Here is a 24,677-nt window from a genome sequence, read left to right on the forward strand (position 1 = left end):
GAAAGTAGAATCATACATAGCTGATGTAAAAAGGTAATAAAGATACCACCTGACACTGAAACTCTGATAGCCTCCATGGCCGACATCCGACCTCATAGTAATAAAATATGCATGGTATGCTCGTGTAATCGTATGTCGTGAATACATATATATTGATGTAAATGCATGACATACCCAACCAAATGCTAGCAATGGCGGTCTCTCCCGGTAGCTAACCGGTATCATATTGCCAATCTGTGGCCATCTGTACAATATATATAGTCTTTCGGGCAAATAGGCCCCTTATCTCCGATTATAGCTCGAAGTCCATGCATAATATGTCATGTATGATATGAACTTTGAATGCACATAATAGGCCATAACAAGAACTTAGCCAACCTTGGCTCATTGGTACTCTTATTCTCATAATCTCATAATCACCTTCGTATCGCATACAAATGTCTCGTGGAACCTCATATCTTTTTTAATAAGTTTGAAAACTTAACTCGACTTTTAGAAAGATAACTTAACTCTGAATATGTTCATAAAAAGCTTAAGGTGCTTCACTTAGTCCTTATACCTGATTTCTTGATAATTAGTAAAAGAAAGTATTTCAAAAAAATCAAATGTTTTAGTAGTTTAAACATAAAAATTATATTTGAAAATTTTGAAATCGACGTGTCACTTTATAGATTTTAAAATACACTTTAACAAGGAAGAAGGACTGATCGCAAATACTAAATGCCTTTATTTTTAAGTCACACAAACCAAAGACGAATAAGAATTCATATATATGGACATATATTTAAGAAAGCCGACAAAATGACATATATAGATGTCGAATACCCTTTTTAACCGAACGAGTGGAATATCAACCTAATAGCATCATGAAAATACTTCAGCTACGATACCAATGTCTTTCACAGAAGGTCTTTCTAGCAACAGAATAGTAAAATATCACATTTGGCGTCTTAGGAATTTCCCAAAATTCGTGCTAAAAGGAAGGACGAAGTTTAGCCTTAACATACCTCTCCAACGAACGTCCGAATGCCTGTAGTTCCTTTACAAAAGTTGTTCCTTACGTCCTAAGATTCGAAACCACTATATATATGCAGCTTATACGCACCTATAAACAGTTCATAAATGAGTTTAAATCAGCAGATTTGCCATATGACCCTAACTTGACGAAATGCCTGTAGAACTTTGTAAAAACGATCATAAAAGAGTCCCAAGATGATTACCTTGGCAAACCAAGTATAAATCCTGAAGAACCAGCAAGAACAACAATTTCCTATCTTCCAAAAATAGCTCCAAACACAGCTAATAGAAGGGGAAAACGATTGCAAAACGTAGAGATTGCGCTTCTAGGCACGGGGGCAAACTTTAACGATAGAAATCGTTAAAAACGCACCTTAATCACTCAAGAACACCATGAAACCCTCTCTTAAGCTTTTCCACTGTTTTGGGACAAAGATGAAATGTTTTGGGGTCTTAAAATTCGGATTTTCCGACTTATACCACTTGTTTGACCCGACCCGGTTCGCAACCCGATTTCAGCCCGGACAGTCCGCGGTAAAACAGTCATAACTTTTTACTCCAATGTCGGTTTGATGTGAGATTTCTTTGGTTGCAAACTAGACTCGTAGACCTTCGCTTTGGTAGATTGTGGTCCCATAACCCTTTATATATTGGGATAAATAATCTGATACATTTGACCCAAAGTTTAGAAAATTTATTAGAGAAATTTACGATAACTTTTGCCGACCTTTATTTCGCAACTCGCTTGACTCCAAAACTTAACATGTGACTAGTGTGATATTATAATACCTCATAACACATTATTCTTAGCATATTATACACTCTTAGTCTTATCCCACAGGTGCAAGTTAACTTAAACCTTCCGAACGCGCAGGGTGCTACCCGAGCCATTTCTTTAACCATGAACCTTTGTTTAAGGGATTCCTTTGACTTAAAGCTTTAGTTTAGTTCCTTGATATTACCACGCATTTTCAGTCTTATTCTCCCAATGTGCTATACCCAATCATATATACCTAATATAACCACGCCACGTTACATATATTACGTAAGAGAAGAGAGAAACACCTGGGGTCTCACATCTCTGATGCTCGTTCTTTACCTGTTGACAATTTAAACACCGAGCTACAAATCCAACTATATCTTACTTCATTCGCCTCCACCAATAGTATTTACTCAAATACTGATACATCTTTGCGGCACCTGGATGAATGGAGTACCGCGAACTGTGAGCTTCCTGGAGAATCAGCTCACGCAAACCATCTACATTAGGCACACATAGCCTGCCATGCATCCTTAATACACCGTCATCTCCAATAGTGACTTCCTTGGCATCACCATGATGAACCGTGTCCTTAACGACAAGCAAATGTGGATCATCATACCGGCGCTCTCTGATGCAATCATATAAAGAAGACCAAGAAACCACACGGGCCAAAACTCGATTCGGCTCGGAAACATCCAATCTAACAAACTGGTTGGCCAAGGCCTGAACATCCAAGGCTAAAGGCCTCTCTGCTATCGGTAAGTATGCTAAGCTGCCCAAACTCTCCGCCTTACGACTCAAGGCATCGGCCACCACATTGGCCTTTCCGGGATGATAGAGAATGGTAATGTCATAATCCTTAAGCAACTCTAACCACCTCCGTTGCCGCAAATTAAGATCTTTCTATTTGAACAGATATTGTAGACTCCGATGATCGCTATATACCTCACACTGGACACCGTACAAGTAACGCCGCCAAATTTTTAAGGCATGAACAATAGCTGCTAACTCAAGATCGTGGACTGGATAATTCTTCTCATGTACCTTTAACTGTCTGGACGCATAGGCAATCACCCTACCATCTTGCATAAGCACTGCGCCGAGACCAATACGTGACGCGTCACAATACACAGTATAAGACTCTGAACCTGTAGGCAACACCAATACTAGAGCTGTAGTCAAAGCTATTTTGAGCTTCTGAAAGCTCTCTTCACACTCATCCGACCACCTGAACGGAGCACCTTTCTGGGTCAATTTCGTCATAGGCGATGCAATAGACGATAATACCTCCACGAAACGACGATAATAACCAGCCAAGCCGAGAAAACTCCGAATCTCAGTAACTGAAGATGGCCTGGGCCAATTCTGAACTACCTCTATTTTCTTTGGATCCACCTTAATTCCTTCACTGGACACTATATGTCCTAAGAATGCCACCGAACTAAGCCAGAACTCACACTTAGAGAATTTGGCATAAAGTCTCTCATCTCTCAACCTCTGTAATACAATACCCAAGTGTTATGCATGCTCCTCCTAGCTACATGAGTACACCAGAATATCATCAATAAATACTACGACAAATAAATCAAGATATGGCTGGAACATACTATTCATCAAATGCATAAATGTTGTTGGGGCATTGGTTAGCCCAAAAGACATCACAAGAAATTCGTAGTGGCCATAACGAGTTCTGAATGCCGTCTTTAGAATATCTGAATCCTGAATTTTCAACTGGTGATACCCAAATCTCAAATCAATTTTGGAGAACACCCTCTCTCCCTGAAGCTGGTCAAATAAGCCATCAATATACGACAATGGATATTTATTCTTAATTTTCACTTTGTTCAACTGATTGTAATCGATACACATCTGCATAATACCATCTTTCTTTTTTACAAACAGAACTGGTGCACCCCAAGGCGACACACTAGGCCTAATAAACCCCTTATCAAGAAGTTCCTGAAGTTGCTCTTTCAATTCCTTTTACTCAGCTGGTGCCATACGATACAAAGGAATAGAAATGGGCTTAGTGCCCTGCACCAAGTCAATACCGAAATCAATATCCCTTTCGGGCGGCATACCAGGCAGGTCTGCAGTAAATACATCAAAACAGTCTCTCACTACCGGTACTGAATCAATAGTAGGAGTATTTGCATCAACATCTCTCACAAAAGCCAAGTATGAAAAACACCCCTTCCCAACCATACATTGGAGTTTCAAATAAGAAATTACCCTGCTAGAAACATAATCTAGAGAACCTCTCCACTCAACCTTTGGTAACCCCGGCATGGTCAACGCCACGATTTTTGCGTGATAGTCCAGAATAGCATGACATGGAGAAAACCAATCCATACCCAGAATTACATCAAAATCAACCATACTGAGCAATAAAAGATCAACTCTAGTCTCCAGTCCCCCAATAGTTACCACACATGACCGATACATATGGTCTACAATAATAGTATCGCCCACCGGCATAGATACACGAATAGGTGAAACTAAGGGCTCACGGGGCATATCTAGATAGCGAGTAAAGTACGATGACACATATGAATAAGTAGAACCAGGGTCAAATAATATAGAAGCCTCCATGTGGCACACTGAAACAATACTTGTGATCACTGTATCTGAAGCAACAACATCTGGCCTGGCAGGAAAAGAATAGAATCGGGCCTGACCGCCACCTGATCGACCTCCTCTTCTTGGGGACACCTAGCTACCTGACCCCCACCCCGAGCTGGCTGGGCGAGTGGTGGAGCTGCTGGTGCTAGTGTCGTCAGTCGAGGACTCTGCTGCGAAGACCCACTCAACAGCCTAGGACACACTCTCTTGAAATGACCAAATTCTCCGCACTCGAAACAACCCCTCCTTTGACGGAACTGCTGCTCCTAATAACCCGAGGAATTACCTGTAGAAGCCTGAGCGTACGAGGCATGATGAGAACTTTGCGCTGGTAGTGCACTGAATGAAGACTGGCCTAAGTGGGCACTGTATAAACTGTGGCTAGCTGATGTACCACGATGAGTTGGATGACCTATTTGAGCGTGTTTGTAAGAACGGCCCCTACCACGGTAAAACTGACCCCCTAAAGAAACACTGTTGTAATCAACTGGACCACGAGGCCTCTTATCCTCTCTCTCTCTCCACGTTCCTGGCTACGAACCATCTCTATCTGCCTAGCAACGTCCACTACCTCATTAAAAGTAGCACTAGATACCCTCTCCCTAGTCACAAGTAACCGCACCTGATATGTGAGGCCATCAATGAATCTCTTAATCCTCTACCTATCAGTGGGAACCAACCAGACTACGTGACGAGCCAACTCAGAAAATATCATCTCTTACTGCGTCACAGACATATCACCCTGGCGAAGCTGCTCAAACTGTCTGCGCAGCTCCTCTCTGCGAGACTGAGGCACAAACTTCTCCAAAAAGACCACGGAGTACTGCTGCCAAGAAAGGGGTGTTGCGCCAACAGGCCAACGCCTCTCGTAAGTCTCCCACCATCTGAGTGCAGCCCCAGAAAACTGAAAAGTAGTGCATGAGACCCCATTGGTCTCCAGAATACTCGTTGTCCGAAGCATCCGCTGACACCTATATAGAAAACCCCTGAGCATCCTCTAACTCAGTACTGCTAAATGGTGGAGGTCGAAGCCTCTCAAATCTCTCATGTCTCCTCTGCTCATCATCTGCCATAACAGGAACTACTAGGGCCTGAGCAGCTGCAGCCGGCTGAGCTGGTAGTGCCCCCCGTATCTGAAGTCCTTATACTACCTAGTCTGGAGTACGGGCAATAGGGGTATGAGTACCTCCCCCAGCCTGAGAAGTGGCAAGTGTGGCCTGAGCCGAAACCCCCTGAGCCAGACCATTGCAAGCTGCTAATATCTGGGCCAAGGTCTCCTGAAGGCCTGGAATCTCAATGGGCACAGCTGGTGCCTGAGCTGATTCTGTCGGCTCAGCTATATCTGGAATTTGCTCCTGAGCTGGAGCAAATGGTGGTACTACATGTGCTGATCCAACTGTGGTACGATCTACACCTCGACCTCTACCTCGACCCCGGCCTCTACCACGGCCCCGGCTTTTCGTGGCCTTAACTGGTGGCACTAGTGGCTGACCATCCGATCCTGTAGTACGTGTCCTCACCATCTGTGAGAGAATAAAATAACAAAAATTTAGTATCCAGAATTAACAAATTCGCACGACGGAATACAAGAAAGTGAAATTTTCCTAAGGGTTCTACAGCCTCTCGAAGATAAGTACAGATGTCTCCGTACCGATGTGCAAGACTCTACTAAACCTGCTCATGACTCGTGCGACCTATGTCAACCTGGTTCTGATACCAACTTGTCACGACTCAAATTCTAACAGGTCGTGATGGTGCCTCTCTCGAAACTAGGCAAGCCAAAAATCTCACTAAACCACAATTTCTTTTAAGTTTGAAAATATAATATTTTAAATAAAATCCACAATTTTTATAAATACCGAAACAACCACTCCCAAAACTTGGTGTCACTGAGTACATGAGCATCTAATTGAGAATACAAGTCTAAAACCAAATAGGAGATAGGGAAGGAGAAGCAAGGTCTGCGAAACACGACAGCTGCCTCAGAATCTCCGAAAAATCAACTGCGCGAAAGGATCAACACTCGCTATGTCTGGGAATACCTGGATCTGCACATGAAGTATTGGGTGTAGTATGAGTATAACTAACTCATCAAGTAACAACAATAAATAAGGAACTGAAGATAATGACGAACTACGCAGTTACAATTCACTTTCAGTAATTCCAGCAAAGAATAGACATGCTTTCAAATCCGGCAGTTTAAGTCAAATCAATTTTATACAATTCAAGTTCATGTAATCCAGATATAGAATCCTTCAGAAATTTCACCACAACCACAGATAGCAACCAAGTGTATCAAACAATGAAAAACAAGTACAACCTCTCAGGACAACAATCACTCACTAGGTTCCCAGCCCTCAGCACTCACACTCAATGGGTACCCGCGCTCACTGGGGGTGTATAGACTCCGGAGGGGCTCCTACAGTCCAAGCGCTATAATGTGCACGGACAACTCACGTGCTGCACGGACAACTCATGTGCCATAATATAGATATCTGGATCCGAACGGCCAACTCACGTACTATAGTATAATATAAGGATCCGCACGGACAACTCACGTGATGCACGGCCAACTCACGTGCTATAGTATAATATCTCACAATCAGACCCTCAGCCACACTCAGTCATAAAGCTCTCCAGTCTCTCGGGCTCTTAACAATAATAAAATCAGCCCAAACAACCATGATATGATACATCAATAATGAACAATAGAGACTGAGATAAAATAATCAAGTAAGTTGTGGCTGAGTACAAAACAATAATTTAAGCAGACAATTCAACATGTACACGACCTATGTGGGGTTCAATAGTACCAACATATAGCCTAAACATGGTTTCTAACATGACTTATAGTCAAATTTTAACAACACATAGAGAGCACATAGCTAACAACAAGTTATTCAACTTTACAGTTTCCACGGGACGGACCAAGTCACAATCCTCTCGGTGCACGCCCACACTCCTGTCACCTAGCATGTGTGTCACCTCCAAAATAATCACATGACATAAAAATTTGGGGTTTCATACCCTCAGGACCAGATTTATAATTGTTACTTACCTCAGAGCGTGAAATTCTTTACTCTGTTATGCCTTTGCCTCACAAATCGGCCTCCGAATGTCTCGAATCTAGTCACCAATAATTCGTTTCAGTCAATAAAATTTATTGGAATTAATTACATAAGGAAATACTAATTTTTCATAAAAATCCGAAATTTAGCTAAAAAATCGCTCGTGGAGCCCACGTCTCGGAACCCGACAAAGGTTACAAAATATGAACCCCCATTCCACCACGAGTCTAACCATACCAAAATTACTAAATTTCGATAATAATTCGGCCCTCAAATCCTCAAATTTATCCGAGAGGGTTTTCAAACTTTTCCAACTTAATTCACCAATTAAATGATAAAAACAACCATGGATTTGGGTAATTTAACCAATATTGAGTTAAGAACACTTACCCCGTTGTTTTCTCTGAAAATATCCCAAATATCGCCTCAATCCGAGCTCCAAATCGTTAAAAATAAAAAATGAGACGAAGTCCCATTTTCTGAACTTAAACTTTCTGTCCATACCTCTCTTCTTCGCGAACGCGACATGTCCCTCGCGTTCGCGAAGCACAACTCGACTGCCCACAATTTAACCATTCGCGAACGCGAATCTTTACGAATCTTACACTTCGAGAACGCGACCACGGCTTCGCGAATGCGAAGCTTTACCAGCTCAGACCTTCGCGAACGCGACCACCACCTCGTGAACGCGTAGAACAAGGACCTGGGGTCCCCAATAGCCTCACTCCTCTTCGCGAACGCGACACCACTCACGCATTCGCGATGCACACACACAGACCATACCTTCGCGTTCGCGATGCACACACACAGACCATACCTTCGCGTTCGCGTTTGCGTCCTCCCCTTTGCGAATGCGAAGAACAAAACCCCACACTTAGAAAATACTCTTCGCGAACGCGAGGGCCCACTCGCGAACTCGAAAGAGAAAATCAGAAAAATGCAGCAGTGGATAGCAGCAATCTCACCAAGGCCAAAAATGATCCGTTAACCATCCAAAACTCACCCAAGCCCCTCGGAACCTCAACAAAATATACCAACAAGTCCTAAAACTTTATACGAACTTAGTCGAACCCTCAAATCACCTCAAACAATGCTAAAACCATGAATTACACTCCAATTCAAGCCTAATGAACTTTGAAATTTCTAATTTTTACAAATGACTCCGGAACCTATCAAATCACGTCCGATTGACCTCAAATTTTGCACACAAGTCCTAAATGATATAACGGAGGTATTTAAATTTTTAAAATCGGGTTCTGACCCCGATATCAAAAAGTCAACCCCCGGTCAAACTTTCCAAAAATTCAACTTTTGGCATTTCAAGCCTAATACCACCACGGACCTCCAAATAATTTTTCGGATACACTCCTAAGTCAAAAATTACCATACGGAGCTATTGGAATCATAAAAATTTAAATCTGAGGTCGTTTACACATAAGTGAATATACAGTCAACTTTTCTAACTTAAATTTTTAATTATGAGACTAAGTATCTCATTTCACTCTGAATTCCTTCCGGACCCGAACCAACTAACCCGGCAAGTCATAAAATAACTATAAAGCATAAATTGAGCAGTAAATGGGGGAACGGGGTTATAATACTCAAAATAACTGGCGGGGTCGTTACACTTAGCTGCTTTTCTTTTCCTTATTCCTAATATTTTATCCATGTACATGAAAAATTAAGGTCCCGATGTACTAGATTTTTTTTATATATTTTATTTTTCAAAGAAAAATGGGTATTGAGGGTCAAGTAACAAAAGTTGTTTTAGGGTGCTTGTAAACGTTTTCTTAAAGAGAATTAAAGTAACGTAAAAGAAAATCAAAAAACGTTAAAAGATCACTCAGACTAGGACACTAATTACTTAGATATTACTCCTTGTTTGTGAAATTTTGGAAATACATATATTTTTAAGAACTACATAAGAAGTATTATTAAGTGAAATAAAAATTACAAGATGTTTATTCATTAGATACTACGAATAGGAAAACATAAAAATCAAACTGCTCAATCATCTTTAACCACAGATCCATCACCGATCGAGTGGTTTATTTTTCCATCTGGGTGCTCAAAAAAATCTGCCACATCCAAGTGGGTGATGTCAAATTCATTGTCATAGACAAAATTAGTTTCAGGTCTTTATAGATGCTTGATAAAGCTCAACCAAATATTTTGATATGCGACAAATATTTGCTCAATGCCCTTTTCCACCGCAACGATAACGTTCAGTTTCTGAACCATTTGCCTTTGGCCCTTTCTACTTTTTGTGGTTATTTTTCTTTGGAGGGTGATTAACACTTGAAAAATTTCTTCCTTGGCCACGGCCACGACTACGACCACGACCACGAATAGGGCCACGACCTTTTCCACGCTTAGAATAATGGGAATACACTTCATTCACTTCAGGCAATGGTGTAGACCCAGTGGGTCAATTTTTGTGATTTCTCATGAGCAAGTCATTGTTTCATTCAGCCGCAAAGAGATGAGAAATCAACTCAGAATACTTCTTGAAATCTTTCTCTCGGTACTGCTGTTGCAAGACCATATTGGAGGCATGAAACGTTGTAAATATTTTTTCAAGCATATCATAGTTAGTGATAGTATCTCCACAGAGTTTCAATTTAGAAGTAATTCTGAATATCGCAGAATTATATTCAAAAACAAACTTAAAGTCTTGGAGCCTCAGATGAGCCCAATCATACCGTGCTTGTGGAAGAGTGACCAACTTTAAGTTGTCATATCTTTCCTTTAAATCATTCCACAAAACAAGTGGATCTTTGGCTGTGAGATATTCTATCTTCAACCCTTCATCAAGGTGATGGCGCAAGAAAATCAAGGCCTTAGCACAGTCTTGGGTAGATGCTTTATTTCTGTCTTTAATGGCGTTTCCAAGACCCACTGCATCTAAATAGATTTCAGCAACCACCACCCATGTCACATAGTTCTTGCCCGAAATTTCAAGGGCAACGAACTTTCTTTTCAAAATATCACTCATAATTAAAAGAGGAGAAAAGTTATACCTTAGTCTTCTTAAAGAGTTTCTTGAGACGGTAGAGTCTCGTGCTGATAACGTGTTATAAAATATAACTCAAAGTAACAATATAGAACAAGGAAAAACAAGCTAAGAGATATATTGAGAAAGAGAGAAGAGATTCTTATTTATTCTTCAATTGTGTGTATTTTCCTATCTATTACAAGGCCTTTTTATAGGCATGAAAAGTGAAGAAAATATATCATTGAATATGTCATTAAACATAGAAAATATGTCATTGAATATGTCATTAAGCATTTGAGATGAAAATCATGGAGGAAGGAAGAGTATACATCCATCATAATTTGATATTTCTTATAACATCTCTCACGTTAATTGCCATATTCTTCCAACTTTCCCTTTCCTTCTCTATGATCTTGCTCTCTTTCTCAATACACAGATAGTGCACCTCCATTTTTTCTTAACTCTTGCCTGCCACCATGATTGACCACCTCAGGTCATCAGAACGGCTCTTTTAGCCGTTCAAATTTCAAGTCTCACAAGAGGAACCCTAACCTTAATTTTTCCTCTATAAATACTTGCATTGAAAGACATTTTGGGGGGACTTCTGGCTGCCATCTTCTCCTCTCTAAAATTCACTCTTTGTCTATTAGCTATCTCCTAAAGAAAAAGCTCTAACTTCAACACCTCTACTATTTCTATTTGGTATTTACCATAGCAGAAGTTTTGATATCCTTTATTTATTTTATTCGAGTCTGCTTTTGTCCGAGAGGAAGGAGTAAATTCTAGGTCGGAGTTCAATAGTGCATCTAAGATCTGCGCCTCAGTTCGTTGCCCGCAAAAAGGTCAGTAACTTCAAAATCTTTCTTCTCGCTTTTCCTGTATTTGAAGTTCTGAAAGGTTTGTTTAATTTGTTTGTTTTAAAAATCTTATCTCCAGTTTACTTTCCATGTAAAAGGTGTGATTTAATATTTGTTCGTGGATGAAATCATGAAAGACTATATGTTTAAACTATCTCTTAATTAACTAAAATAAAATGCCAATGGTCATGTGAATATATTTGTGCGTTAGTTGCTCTCTTCGTGGTCGTCTTTTAATAGTGCTATGTCATATGTGAACTTCCTTGAATCTGAATGTATGTCCATAAACACATGATTTGATTTCTGTTTAAGTATATACTCCCTCCGTTTCAATTTGTGTAAACTCATTTGACTGAACACGGAGTTTAAGAAAAGAGAGAAAACTTTTAAACTTGTGGTGTAAAATGGGGCACATATATTTTACGTGATTATAAATCATTGAATAAAGGTAAATTGTTTCTAAATAAGAAAAAAGGTCATTCTTTTTAGCACGGACTAAAAAAGAAGTATGTTCACATAAATTGAAATGGAGGGAATATCTTTTAGTTGTCTGTTTTGTCAAATAGTCAGTGAACTAAAATTTTCTTCTCGCTCTGTCTTAGAAGATCTAAAGTGGTTGTATGTTCTTTGAATAAGTTTTAGTTTGTTATTTTTTTGTCAAAATCGTGGTTTAGAGCCAACTTGTGTGTAGAAATCATGATGTCACAGGTATTCTGTTTTGGAATTAAAAAAAAGAAAGAGTTCGACTAAGTATGTATAGATTCTGGAAACTAACACCTTAGTTGTTAATGTTATGGTTTTTGCTCTAAGTATTTCAATCTGCTCATTTCTTTGGTCGAAGTTGCAATGTTACCTCTTCGTCCCAAATGTGCCAAACTTTTGCTCTTCACGCCATGAATTTGGATTGTGTTTTAAAGTACTACTTAAAAATTTATTGGTTTCTTTAATTAGTTTAAAATGATGTAGAAATTATGTTGTTAGGGATCAACTATCTACATGCTTAGTTTAAATGTTTTTCCGTGTTTAAAGGGATAGTTTGCTTCATAGAATTATGTCTAAAAGCCAATATTTAGGATCTCTTCATATAGATACTACATGTATAGAAGTCTGCTTGTTCTTAACATTTGGGGTCGAGATCATGTTTCTAGGATTTTCCTCATATTTCTAAAGAAGTAGAAATTGTGATTATTTAAGGTAAAGTGTCCTTTTGAGTTCGAAAATACTCTTTTGAGATGTTATATGAAATTCTAATATGCGTCTCATACTTTGTTCTAGTGATCCTAATGCTCGGTAAAAGTGTTTTACATTTACTAATTTTGATATAACGTAAAAGAAGTTGAAAGCATCCTGGTTTCCTTTGATTGATTTTCTCTTTAACAAAGAGGAGACGTTATAAATATTACTAAAATATTACTTCACTGGAGGAATCATCTGTATGTAGTACATTCCGGGACGGCTCTAAGGCTTTGGGTAGTGAGGCCATTGCCTTAGGCCTCCAAATTTTGAAGGCCCCTAAATTTATTTTAAATTTTTATTATTATTGTTACTATTATTTATTATATAATATATATAAATAATTAGAATAAAAAAAGTGTTACAGTATATTTTTTGTTACTTGATTGAGGTTATTTTATACAATAAATTTATAAATTATGATAATTTGTTTCCCTCATTAATTAGTATATTTGACAAGAGTGGGTTGCTCTAGTGGTGAGTACCCTCCACTTCCAACCAAGAGGTTATGAGCTCGAGTCACCCAAGAGCAAGGTGGGGAGTTCTTGGAGGGAGGGAGCCGATGGTCTATCGGAAACAGTCTCTCTACTCCAGGGTAGGGGTAAGGTCAGTATACAAACTAGCCTCCCCAGATCTCACTAATGGGATTATACTGGGATTAAGGGCCTCCGAATATGATTTCACCTTAGACCCCGAGATCTGTTGAGCCGCGCCTGAGTACATTTGCTTTCTAGTTTCTGGATTGTTGCAAAATTAAAGAAGCAATGATATGCTTATCTTGTGTCTTCTATTTTTGTATATTACATAGAACTAAATCTTCCCCTCTAATTTTGTTTCTTTATTTTATTTGCATATGCACTTGGAGCAAATTTGGAGTCTTAGTGCAAGACTCTCTCATGCCCTAGCATGGAGTCATTACCACTGAGTCTTAGACTACATTGGGGACATCTAGAAGAAGAACAAGCGAAAAGCTTGGGTCGCCTATGGCGGCCTTCGTCTTTTATATATTTTATTTTATTTATTTGGGTTTATTTCAGTTTGTTTCTACACTTAATAGGGGTCCGTGATTTAGTTGTTAATTTCCTCATTTAGTATTCTCACTTAGTTAGTATATAACTAGCTCTTAAACAATTTTTGAGAAATCAGTTAAGTTTTAGATTACACCATATAAGTTAAAATGGGTCATCTTCATTTTTGAAAGAATTTGATTTCCAAATTGGAGTTAACAGACCTCTCTTTTAAGATGCTATAACTTTAATGATTTGGCCATTAGTAATTTTCTAGAATTGAGCGAAAAACAGTTTTACAAGTTTAAAGTAATTTAAGGTCGTTTCTTCTCTATATATATATATATTTATATATTTATAAACTCTGCCTATCAGTATTTCAAAGTTGACTTACGTACTTATTATTATCCTAAGTTTGGCCGGTTAACCGTAATTAGCGGATCATATAGGGTGCCTTAATAACCTTCCATATAGGATTAATTAGAACCCTTACCTAGAATTTCTATGTTTTAAGCAAATCATAAAATTGAGTTAACTCTAATACATTATTTAGTAAATAGGTGTTCTAATTCACCTTTAAAATAATTAGATGGCAATTTTTTTTAATTAATTAAACCTCGGTCTTTTCCAATAGGTTACACTCTAATTTGACCCGTGTTAAAATGAGGAGCTTGGCTACTCTACTGGGAATATTAGGTTCTAAACCATAACAAACTTAGATTAATAATAAAAATTGATTTCTGTGTTTGTAATTGTTTATGATGCTTATTTGAATTGCCTTTATGCGATAAACTATCATGTGTGAATTGTTTATTTATTCTTATTGTTTATATAAATTATCACTCCGTTTCACTTTCTCCACTTCTGGAAAATTCACACAAAGCACACACCTAGGAATGTCTCTGGGGCATCAGTCTTTGCCCTCTTATTCTTTTCTCCGTCAGCGGAGGAATGTTTTCTCTTTGGTTGCTAATCCTCCGGTCGGGGACTCCGTAAAGAAGTGTTTGTGCCCGAAATAGGCCTGGAGATACATGTTCGAGTAAGTGCTTCCTGAAGCAGCCTCGCTGCATCAGCAGGATCAGCCAAAACGTCCTCTTCGGGGACAGTAACAGAGCCCGTAGGTAGACCTAATTTTGTGAACAAGTCAGAAGGGTTCAACCAAGTTCTCCATATACAAACAAAAATGGAAGCAAAGTAAATTAAAATTACCATGATTTTTGGCCTTCCATCCGTATTTAAGGGCTAGTTCTTTCCACAAACGAGTTTCGAGCATCATGACGTCCAGGATCTTCTGAACCCACCGGTTCAAACCTTCCACCACCGGTGAGATACATCGAGTTGCTGAAACATGCGAAGGGTGGAGAGTTGATACGGACATTAAAGAATATCTAGTTAAAAGAAATACTAAACAAAGAGCTTACGAGTGCGATTCCAAGCAACCGGAAAGGATGAAGCCGTTGTCGGAATGATGTTGTTGGTGGCGACTACAACGAACCGTTCCATCTATCCACGGTTGTTGTCATCATCGATGCTAGATAGCAAAGCATGGTGGCCATGCTTGCAAAGGTTTATCATTCCCCCGCGGAAGATTTTGGGAGAATAAAGATTCATCATATAAGCTAAGGTTAGCTCCTCTCCAGTTTCATGGTACAAATATCGAAGACAGGCGACCGTCCTCCACACTGAATGACTTACCTTTGCCAAACACACCTGGTTGCGAAGGAAAAACTCCACAATCGCGAAGTTAAGCTCTCCGCTCAAAGAAAATGAACCCAAAGTAAAGGGATACGTGAAAAATTATGTAAAACCTTCCTTGGGAAGGTTCACTCGCTCAGATATATCAGGAGCAATGATATCCAATTCATGGCAGCGGCAATCCCCCTTCACAGTAGGAAGGAATACTGGAAGGACAAATGGAATAAGTGTACCTACTAACAGCCCATGTACGAGGGTTAGCAGTAGGAAATTTCTCCTCAAAGTCCTTTGTGGTACTAAGTCTTCTTGGGATGATGGAACCTACCGTTGGAGGAACAAAGTTCTCGGCTTTGTTCTTGCTCTTTGCAGAACTAGCACGCTTGGAGGAAGAAGCCATTGAAAAAGAAGAAGGAAAAAATTTTGTGTCTGAAGAGAATTAGAGAAAGGATGGAAAACAAAGATGCAAATCAGAAGCTCGAGAAAATTATGAAACGCACAGGAAAGGATGTTGCGTATAAGTAAAATTTTGGCGGCTAAATTCATGGACATGATTAACTCGATAATCGGTAAAAGCTGTGTTGAATCATGGGATGACGCATGTTCGGGGCGTTAAATGTGGAGAGACGTGCGTCTAATCAAATGTCAGAAACCTTCAGAGGGAGTTACAGTAATTTCTACCAAAAATGTGTTTCTACCAACTTCCCGGTAACACAAAGTTATGTCATCAGAAAGCAGGGGGACTATCTGTATAGAGCGAAATATGATATGACACGTGGTCCTCTAAAAGGATGACACGTGGAACCCAAGACGGGGATGGCTGAAAACCGAACGCAACCATTCCGTTTGTCACCGGAAAGGATAACGTTCATAAAGGTGTGTTAAATGCTCTACACCCGATAATATTTAATAGGGAATATTCTGCAGTGTTAAGAGCGATAGTCCATTACAGAGAATTTGACATTTATGTTCACCGTTATGTCTTCATCAATGACCCTCATAATTGACATTAAAGGAAGACACGATCCTAGGACCTCCTTCCCTAGACATAACTATAAATAGTGAGTTTAGTTATCATTGTAAGGGGATACAAATTTTTTGCCTAAACTGATACTACATTCTATACAATCTTACTTTCTTGCTTTTTTATCTCATCATTGTTGTGCCCGGAAACCTTGTTTCCGGAACTGTCATCTCTATTGTTTCATCTATATTTCAAGGCTAAGTATTGTACATTTCTTCAATTATTGCATTATTTCAGGATCAAATTAGTTCACTTGTATAGAAATTACGTATAAATTCAAATGTATTATGACAAGCTTAAATTTGCTTTTCCATACCATGTGATTATCTCCGTATTATGACAGCTCATATTTGTTTTTGCATGGCAGGTGACTGTCACCATATGGCTTTGAAAATAATGTACAGTATAATGAAACTCTCATAAGCAGATTTCACGCACGAGAAAGACGTTCCCCATAAAAGGACAACTGAGCCGAGGCCCATCCCAGTAGTTTAACTGTACTCATACTCCATGTCAAATCGAGGCCCACATAAAATCTGGTAGTTAAATGCCTTTTTCGGAAAGTTTTAGGCGTGAAAACTACAATTCAGAATTTGAAACTTGCACTTGCAAGTTTTTGACTTTTAAAATTATGGTTTCTCATATGCTTTTAATCTGAAGTTGATACTTAGATTAGGTGTTCAATCAATCTATCCGTATGCAATACTAAATTCGCATATAAAATAAATAGTGTTTGGATGTTGTTTACCCGAAAAATCAGATAACGTTAAATTTGTGTATGGTTCTAAGGATATGTGATACCATTTGATGCAAATCGTATGGAGAAATAGAAATATATATATTCTTAACTATGAGAATGGGAATAGTGAGCAAAAAGAATGAATAAAATAAAGTAAAACAAGCACAAGGAGATGTCTTTCAATATCAGAAGTGACCTTTTGTTACAGTGTTTTTCGTCCCTCTATGCTTACAAGGATTCCCCCTTTTATAATAGAGAGATCCTACTTTATTTATAATAAAATAAAACATATAGTGGAGGACCCATGATGAATTGTCTCTTCCTCGATTACCGCCAAGATTCTCTCCCTTAGTGCGGTTATAACGGCTCTTGTCTGTGAGCTCGATACTGGCTCGAACTTGTTGTTGGGTCGAGCCCTCGGTTTTGGCTTGAGTTCGACCTTCGGGGCGGGCGTAGCGCATTTCCGACCTCGAAGCAATGCCTTGCGGCTCGATTTGGTCACGGGCTCGATAAAAGTATCGAGTTGATTCCTCGATCAGCCTTAGGCCTCGAGGCTCGTTTATACTGTCTTCGGAACTCGATCGAACGTAGGAAGGCCGAAATCTATTTCGACCGTATACAGATAGTCCCCTCGTTTCTCAGGAAGGATGTGGTGAGAATCGATATGATTTTCGACGGTTCGATCGAGTTATAAGCTGACGTTTTCACATGGCTCGATCATGACATATGTGATAGTTGTCCCATCGATTTAGTCCTTCAAGGTATTTAATGCATGTCAGACGGTGGTCGGTCACCTCTGATATTGAACCGCCACGATGCAAGCCTATAAATAACCCCTCCATCTAACATTTACCACTTTTACGTCTTCACTCTTCCAAATTTTCTTACCCGTTCTCTCTATTTCGCCGCTTGCAGAGCCATCTATACCAGCGTTTGGTGCCATCAACTTTTCATTTTCCTTTGCCCTTCTTTCTCTCATATCAATGGCCAAAACTTCGAAAACTGTACCTTAGAAGAAGAAAGCTTCTTCTTCACGATCGTCTGGCGACAAGGCGCCGGTGGAGCCGCCTACCTATGAGTATGTTCCCGGCTCGTGTACTTTGAAGATTGATTTTAAGGTTGAGAATCCTTCATCTATTCCGGGTCTATGTGAGCATGAGTCGATGTACATGTGCTCGATAACGGAGGGTAATCTCGAGGCTGTGAGGAAAGACTGCAACTGGGGTTCCGAGGTTGTGTTGCAAATTCCCTCCCCCGAAGAGAGCGTCATCACCCATGTGGAGAGGTTTTTAAGTGTTTACACTTACCCCTTCACGTTGGGTCCCATCGATCCGGTGATCATTGATTTTTGCAAAAGATATCAGGTCACCCTTGGTCAAATTCATCCCTCTCTATGGCGTATAGTGACCTTACTTCGCTTCTTTTCCAACAAGGCCCGGGGGCTGAATTTTTCCCTGAATCACCTCATATGATTGTATCGGCCTCAAATCTTTCGAGGACTAATCCGACTTCATCGTCGGGCATCGAAGTCTTTGATGTCGAGCATCGACGAAGACAAGGATCGGGGTTGGATGGGCCATTATATCCGGGTGAGTACCCGTGACCTCATTCTGGAAGAGAAGATGTCATTCCCCGAGGAATGAAATTTTGACCGTAAGTGGTTTTCATAAGATGTTTCTTTTCGTATCTTTTTCCGATTTTATCTGATGTCTTACTCTGATATACAACTACCCCTTGGATGCCACAAGCGGTACCCGACCTCGAGGATTGGGTTCGGAAGTTAGCCTCGACTTCCTCTTATGCCGAACGCGCTTGGTGTGATTTGGAAAAAGGTAGATAGGAGGCCAAGAATCATGGTAAGGGTTACTTCTCGTGTTCTTCGAAATGTTTTTTATGCTCTATTCATTACCGATTTCCTTTCATGAATGTGTAACCAAGGATGCCGTTTTGAGGCCTTCAAGTGGTAAAGAAGGAACCAAGTAATCGGTCCCAGAACCGGGGAAAAATAAGAAGCAAAAAGCTGTCTCTCAGTAAGAGGACCCCAAGCCCAAAACTCGAAGGGTGAGGAGGAAGGCAATCGCACTTTCGATGGACTCGGTCCAACAACTGAGAGAAGAAGAAAAAGAAAAAGAAAAAGATGATGCCTCGGCTTTGGTGATCCGATCTGCGAAAGATATCGAGGTCGCCAGAGATTTTGAGTCGATGGCGACTATACCGGTCGGGGTCGGTTCCGGTACCCCGAGTCTCGATCAGAGCATCCCTAGCGATTCGCTTGGGACTATGACAGTGGGTCATTTGCCTTCTCTTCCAACTTTTTCTGAGGAGGCGTTAAAGGAAGCTCGAGAATTGAAGACCCCCGATATGGGCGGAGGCTCTAGTGTAGGGGACCCTTTTCAGGATTGCTTTACTGGAGTCGATGATGCCTCCGACATTGGTGACGTTTCTCTTCTCATAGAAGAGGCCCAACGTTTCATTTCTCGGGTAATGACTTTACTGTACTTGGTTTCTTCGTTCTTTTCCAAACTTGACTTGTGCTCTTTCCCTACTGTGCAGGCCATTAGTAGGTTTCGAGTCAACCTCAGCAGTGTGAGGTCGAGCTTCAGAAGGTCTTGAGGGAGAGAGATGCCCCTGCGGCTTCTTTGCAGCCAAAAGGATGAGGCTATAAAGGACCTCCATTTAGATTTGCCTAAGGCTCGTGAAGAGGAGGCTGAATTAGATAAGCATGTGAGCCTCGTTCTGTTAGAGTATGGGTTTGACTCAACTGTGGAGGTTAACCCTTCGTTATCTCAGTTGCAGCAAAAGGTTGAAAAGATCGGGTTACTTCAGGAAGAAGTCGATCAAATCAAGGCTGAATGTAATCGGTGGAAGGAGACTATCGACCGCCTGGCTGCGGAAAATGAAATCATTTTGGCCAAATTATTATTGGTCGATGTTTAGCTTCTAAGCGTCTAGCAAAAGGGTTTGGCTCAGGATAAGAGGATCGAAGAGCTTGAAACACGGCTTGCTGAGGCCAAGGCGGAGGTTGAGTCGTCGAAAGTCATGGCGGACAAGTCCATTGCCATGTATCTGGCTGATGTCGAGGCTGCTCAGATGGAGGCACGAAAGGCGGCAGATACTGCCGACACTCGAGCATATTGGATTGCCGAACTTGCTAAGTGTCGGTCTCGGAGGGAGACCCTCGAGGAGATACACGCTCGAGGTTCGACCTTGCTGAAGAGATAAAAAAGGCTAAACAGCTCAAAGCTGAAGCTGAAGCCTTGGCTTCTGATGGCGATGATAATGGTAGCAAGAGTGGATCCGAGAACGGGGGGGGAGCCCGATAGAGAAGAAATCGCTCATGAGGATGACCAGGAAGCTTATTCCTTAGTTTTTTTGTTTGTAATCAATCATGTAAATGATTTTGTATATAGACAACTTTGCCGACTTGCTTCTGTTTTGTGAAGTCTTTATACATGCCATATAAATATTTTCACGAAGATTTAAACAACTCAATCAAATTCTGGATTTCGTAGCCTCTATAACCGGGCTAGCGTTTATTCAAATTTGAAGTGATGTAGCCCTTAGGCTTATTAGTCGAGTCAATGATTCGAACTCGAAGTAATGTAGCCCGTAGGCGTAATGGTCGAGTGAGTACTTGCTCGAGCTCGAAATAAAGTATCTCGTGGGTTTAGTAGTCGAGTGAATGATTCGACTATGGATAAAGTGGCCCGTAGGCATAGTGATCGAGTGAGTGCTTGCTCGAACTCGAAATGAAAGTAGCCCGTGGGATTAGTAGTCGAGTGAATGATTCGAACTCGAAGTAATGTAGCCCGTAGGCATAATGGTCGAGTGAGTGCTTGCTCGAACTCGAAATGAAAGTAGCCTGTGGGCTTAGTAGTCGAGTGAATGATTCGAACTCGAAGTAATGTATCCCGCAGGCATAATGGTCGAGTGATTGCTTGCTCGAACTCGAAATGAAAGTAGCCCATAGGCTTAGTGGTCGAGTGAGTGCTTGCTCAAACTCGAAATAAAAGTAGCCCGTGGGCTTAGTAGTCAAGTGAATGATTCGAACTCGAAGTAATGTAGCCCATAGGCGTAATGGTCGAGTGAGTGCTTTCTCGAACTCGAAATAAAAGTATCCCGTGGGCTTAGTAGTCGAGTGAATGATTTGAACTCGAAGTAATGTAACTCGTAGGCATAATGGTCGAGTGAGTGCTTGCTCGAACTCTAAATGAAAGTAGCCCGTAGGCTTAGTAGTCGAGTAAATGATTCGAACTCGAAGTAATGTAGCCCGAAGGCGAAATGGTCAAGTGAGTGCTTGCTCGAACTCTAAATAAAAGTAGCCCATAGGCTTATTGGTCGAATTTATCTTAACTCTGTTTGTGTAAAAAATCTCCAAATAGAGGAGTTTTTCTTGGATATAAGATGTCGGTAAAGAGGAGAACTTTCTTTGCAAGTCACTATACATGTGTTCATGTTTCGCGCCTGTGTTCGGGCCAACTACATGAGCATGATTCGTTTTGACCATTTGGCTCTTACAATTTTTCCTATTGGAACCCCGTTGTTGCGAAATAACTTTCTTGCATCAGAACTTGATATATTTGAAGGCTAATGCCCTCCCAGTATTCAAGGTCGATTGTAAATATGCCTCAAATACTGTTGTAAGTGTAGCACGATCTTTGGTTGCCTCGTTAAAACCCTTGCCGTAAAACCCATTTGGGATAAAACCGGTCTAAGGGAAAAAGAGTGCAATGCGTGCTTTCATATCTATGGCTTCGTATCGAAGGTTCCATCTTAGCTCCTGATCGGACTTCTGTAGGGTTCAGTTTTGAAATGTAAATGAATATGGAAGGGTCGTACCTTAGCAGTAGCATCGTTTTAGATGTGACACATTCCAATTGCTTGATAGCTGTTTGCTGTTTATAATGCCGAGCTTGTATGATCCCTTTCCGACGTTCTTGAGAACCTGATATGGTCTTTCCTAAATCGGTCCTGCTTTTCCTTCGAATTTCGGGTATTAATGGTGACTTTCCTTAGCACTAAGTCCCCAGGCTTGAAATGGCGGAGCTTGGTTCTTCGATTATAATACCTTTCGATTCGTTGTTTTTGGGCGGCCAATTGGACGAGGGCAGCTTCTCGTCTTTCGTCTGATAATTCGAGGCTGGTGTTCATAGCCTCGTTATTTGATTCTTCAGTCGTGTATCAAAATCTGGTACTGGGTTCGCCGATCTCGACTGGTATCGATGCTTCAGACCCATATACTAAGGAGAACTGGGTCGCCCCGTTCAGTCTCCTCTTTAAGTTCTGAATGATGGTTTTGTTCGTTGATTCGGCTTGTCCGTTCCCACTGGGGTGATACGGTGTTGATAATATCCTTCTTATTTTGTGGTCATCGAAGAATTTTGTCACTTTGCTGCCCACAAATTATTTCCCATTGTCACATACTATTTCAGCGGGTATCCCGAATCGGCATATGATATGATCCCAGATAAAGTCTATAACTTCTTTCTCTCTTATTTTTTCGAACGCCTGTGCTTCAACCCATTTAGAGAAATAGCCAGTCATAAATAAGATGAATTTGGCTTTACCTGGGGTCGATGGGAGAGGGCCGACGATATCCATTCCCCATGTCACGACCCCAAATTCCCTCCGTAGGATGTCGTGATGGCATTTAATCTCTAAGACTATGTAAGCCTATCAATGCAGAATAGTAATAAATATCTGAAATAAATAAACTACAATTCAACAATTTCAACTCCCAAAACCCGGTAGAAATAAGTCACAAGCTTCTAAGAATTTATTCTCTATGTCTCTATACATCAGAGTCTAAAGAAAAATAAGGAAGATAACATAGTAATATAGAAGGGGACTCCGAGTCTGCGGACGCTGGCAGATATACCTCGAAGTCTCCTTATACAGCTAGTTTACTGATGTCTGGTTTGATAAGATGTACCTGGATCTGCACAAAAAGATGTGCAAAAGCGTAGTATGAGTATACCACAGAGGTACCTAGTAAGTGCCAAGCCTAATCTCGGTAGAGTAGTGACGAGGTCAGGTCAGGCCCTACTGGAGAATAAATAATGACATGTAAAAATGTTTAAACAATATAATAGGATAAAATGACAATGGAAATGAATCAAGTAGTATATCATATTTAATTACACCAAATAATGGGAAATAAATACCTCGTGAAAACAAAACAGAATTTCTTTTCAACTTTAAGAAAGATCACAACAAAATCAAAGGCAACTACGGCCATAAATCGATATCAACAAGGGCACTCCCGAGGTACCGCCTCGCAGTCCCAAATCATAAACAAATTCACAATATCTCATTTCCTTATCTCACCGCGGGAGCCTTCACAATTTATTTGAAAGAAAATATTTTTTCCGAAATAGCATCCCGCGTTTTAGCCATTCTTATCACACCGCATGACTTCTAGTAGTTCCCCCTACTAACCACGCGTATCAAGCCACCCTTATCTCACCACATGCGTTTCAATACCCAGACCTTATACCACCGCATGCGTATCAATATCATAATATATCACAATTTGCACCTCAAGTGCTCAAATAATTTAACTTGCCAAAATAATTCAACAACAATATTTTTTCACAATAAAAAACTCACGGCTCATGCCAAAATAAATCATCAATAATATTTTTTCACAATAAAGAGCTCACGGCTCATGTAAAAATAATTCAACAATAATATTTTTTCACAATAAGGAGCTCACTGCTCCATCACAATGAGTACGAAAATCTTACAAAAATATTCAGGAGTAGATAATTCAGGAAAATAATATTTCAAAATCTTTAATACGTTGCTTCAATATCAAATTTAAAAATGTCAAATACTTCATATTAATAATATTTAATTTAAAGAAAATTAACCTTCAAATAATACACAGAATAAAAGAAACCAAGTTTCAATTAAACAGATAAAACAATTAGCAGAAAAAGGTCAAGCAAATTTAAAAATATAAACATTAAATCAACAATGAAGAATATAACAAAATGAAATAATTTAATTAATGGGCAACAGTGATCTACACAATTTAAAACATAATCTTTCATATTTAGCCCGTGTACACACTCGTCACCTCGTGTACACGACTTTTCACATATTACAATTATCAATCCTAGGGAAATTTCTCTCATACAAGGTTAAACAAGTCACTTACCTCGACTTGCTCCAATTTAACTAAGTATTATGCTTGTTCCTCGATTTTCCGACTCCGATCGACTCGTATCTAGTTATAATTAATTCGATACAGTCAACAAAAATTATAGGAATCAATTTCATAAGAAAATACTACATTTTTAAATAAAATCCGAAATTAGCTCAAAAATTACCCGTGGGGCCCACGCCTCGGAATCCGGTGAAACTCACAAAATCCGACAACCTATTCATTACGAGTCCAACCATACCAGTTTCACTCAAATCCAACTCCGAATCGATACCGAAATCTCAAAAATTCGTTTCTATGAGATTTCTAAAATTTTCCAAATTTCAATCTCAAAACACTAATTAAATGGTGAAAATAATGATATATTTGTGTATATAGACCAAATCCGAGTTGGAATCACTTACCTAAATGTCTTTCCTTGAAAATCTGTCAAAAATCGCTTCTGCTCAAGCTCAAGTTCGTCAAAAATGGCAAATGGGACGAAATCTCCAG

At 40.0% G+C, this 24,677-nt stretch overlaps 2 protein-coding genes and 1 long non-coding RNA gene across 3 annotated transcripts; 1 reads left to right on the plus strand and 2 right to left on the minus strand.

Moving 5' to 3' along the window:
* Window positions 1-5,120: 5,120 nt before the first annotated feature.
* Window positions 5,121-5,925, minus strand: LOC138904939 (uncharacterized). The gene is made up of 3 exons (XM_070193434.1): window positions 5,589-5,925; window positions 5,387-5,468; window positions 5,121-5,286 (listed from the first exon to the last, which is right to left on the minus strand). Exons 1-3 carry the CDS (start codon window positions 5,923-5,925, stop codon window positions 5,121-5,123), a joined length of 585 nt encoding a protein of 194 aa, XP_070049535.1.
* A 4,009-nt stretch (window positions 5,926-9,934) lies between these two features.
* On the minus strand, window positions 9,935-10,465 carry LOC138904940 (uncharacterized). The gene has a single exon (XM_070193435.1). It carries the CDS (start codon window positions 10,463-10,465, stop codon window positions 9,935-9,937), a length of 531 nt encoding a protein of 176 aa, XP_070049536.1.
* Window positions 10,466-10,842: 377 nt separating this feature from the next.
* On the plus strand, window positions 10,843-13,797 carry LOC138906510 (uncharacterized). The gene is made up of 2 exons (XR_011413924.1): window positions 10,843-12,190; window positions 12,385-13,797. It is a non-coding gene; the product is annotated as an uncharacterized lncRNA (long non-coding RNA).
* Window positions 13,798-24,677: the final 10,880 nt, after the last annotated feature.

The sequence above is a fragment of the Nicotiana tomentosiformis genome, chromosome 2, assembly GCF_000390325.3.
Source record: "Nicotiana tomentosiformis chromosome 2, ASM39032v3, whole genome shotgun sequence".
In the NCBI taxonomy this organism is placed as follows: domain Eukaryota; kingdom Viridiplantae; phylum Streptophyta; class Magnoliopsida; order Solanales; family Solanaceae; genus Nicotiana; species Nicotiana tomentosiformis.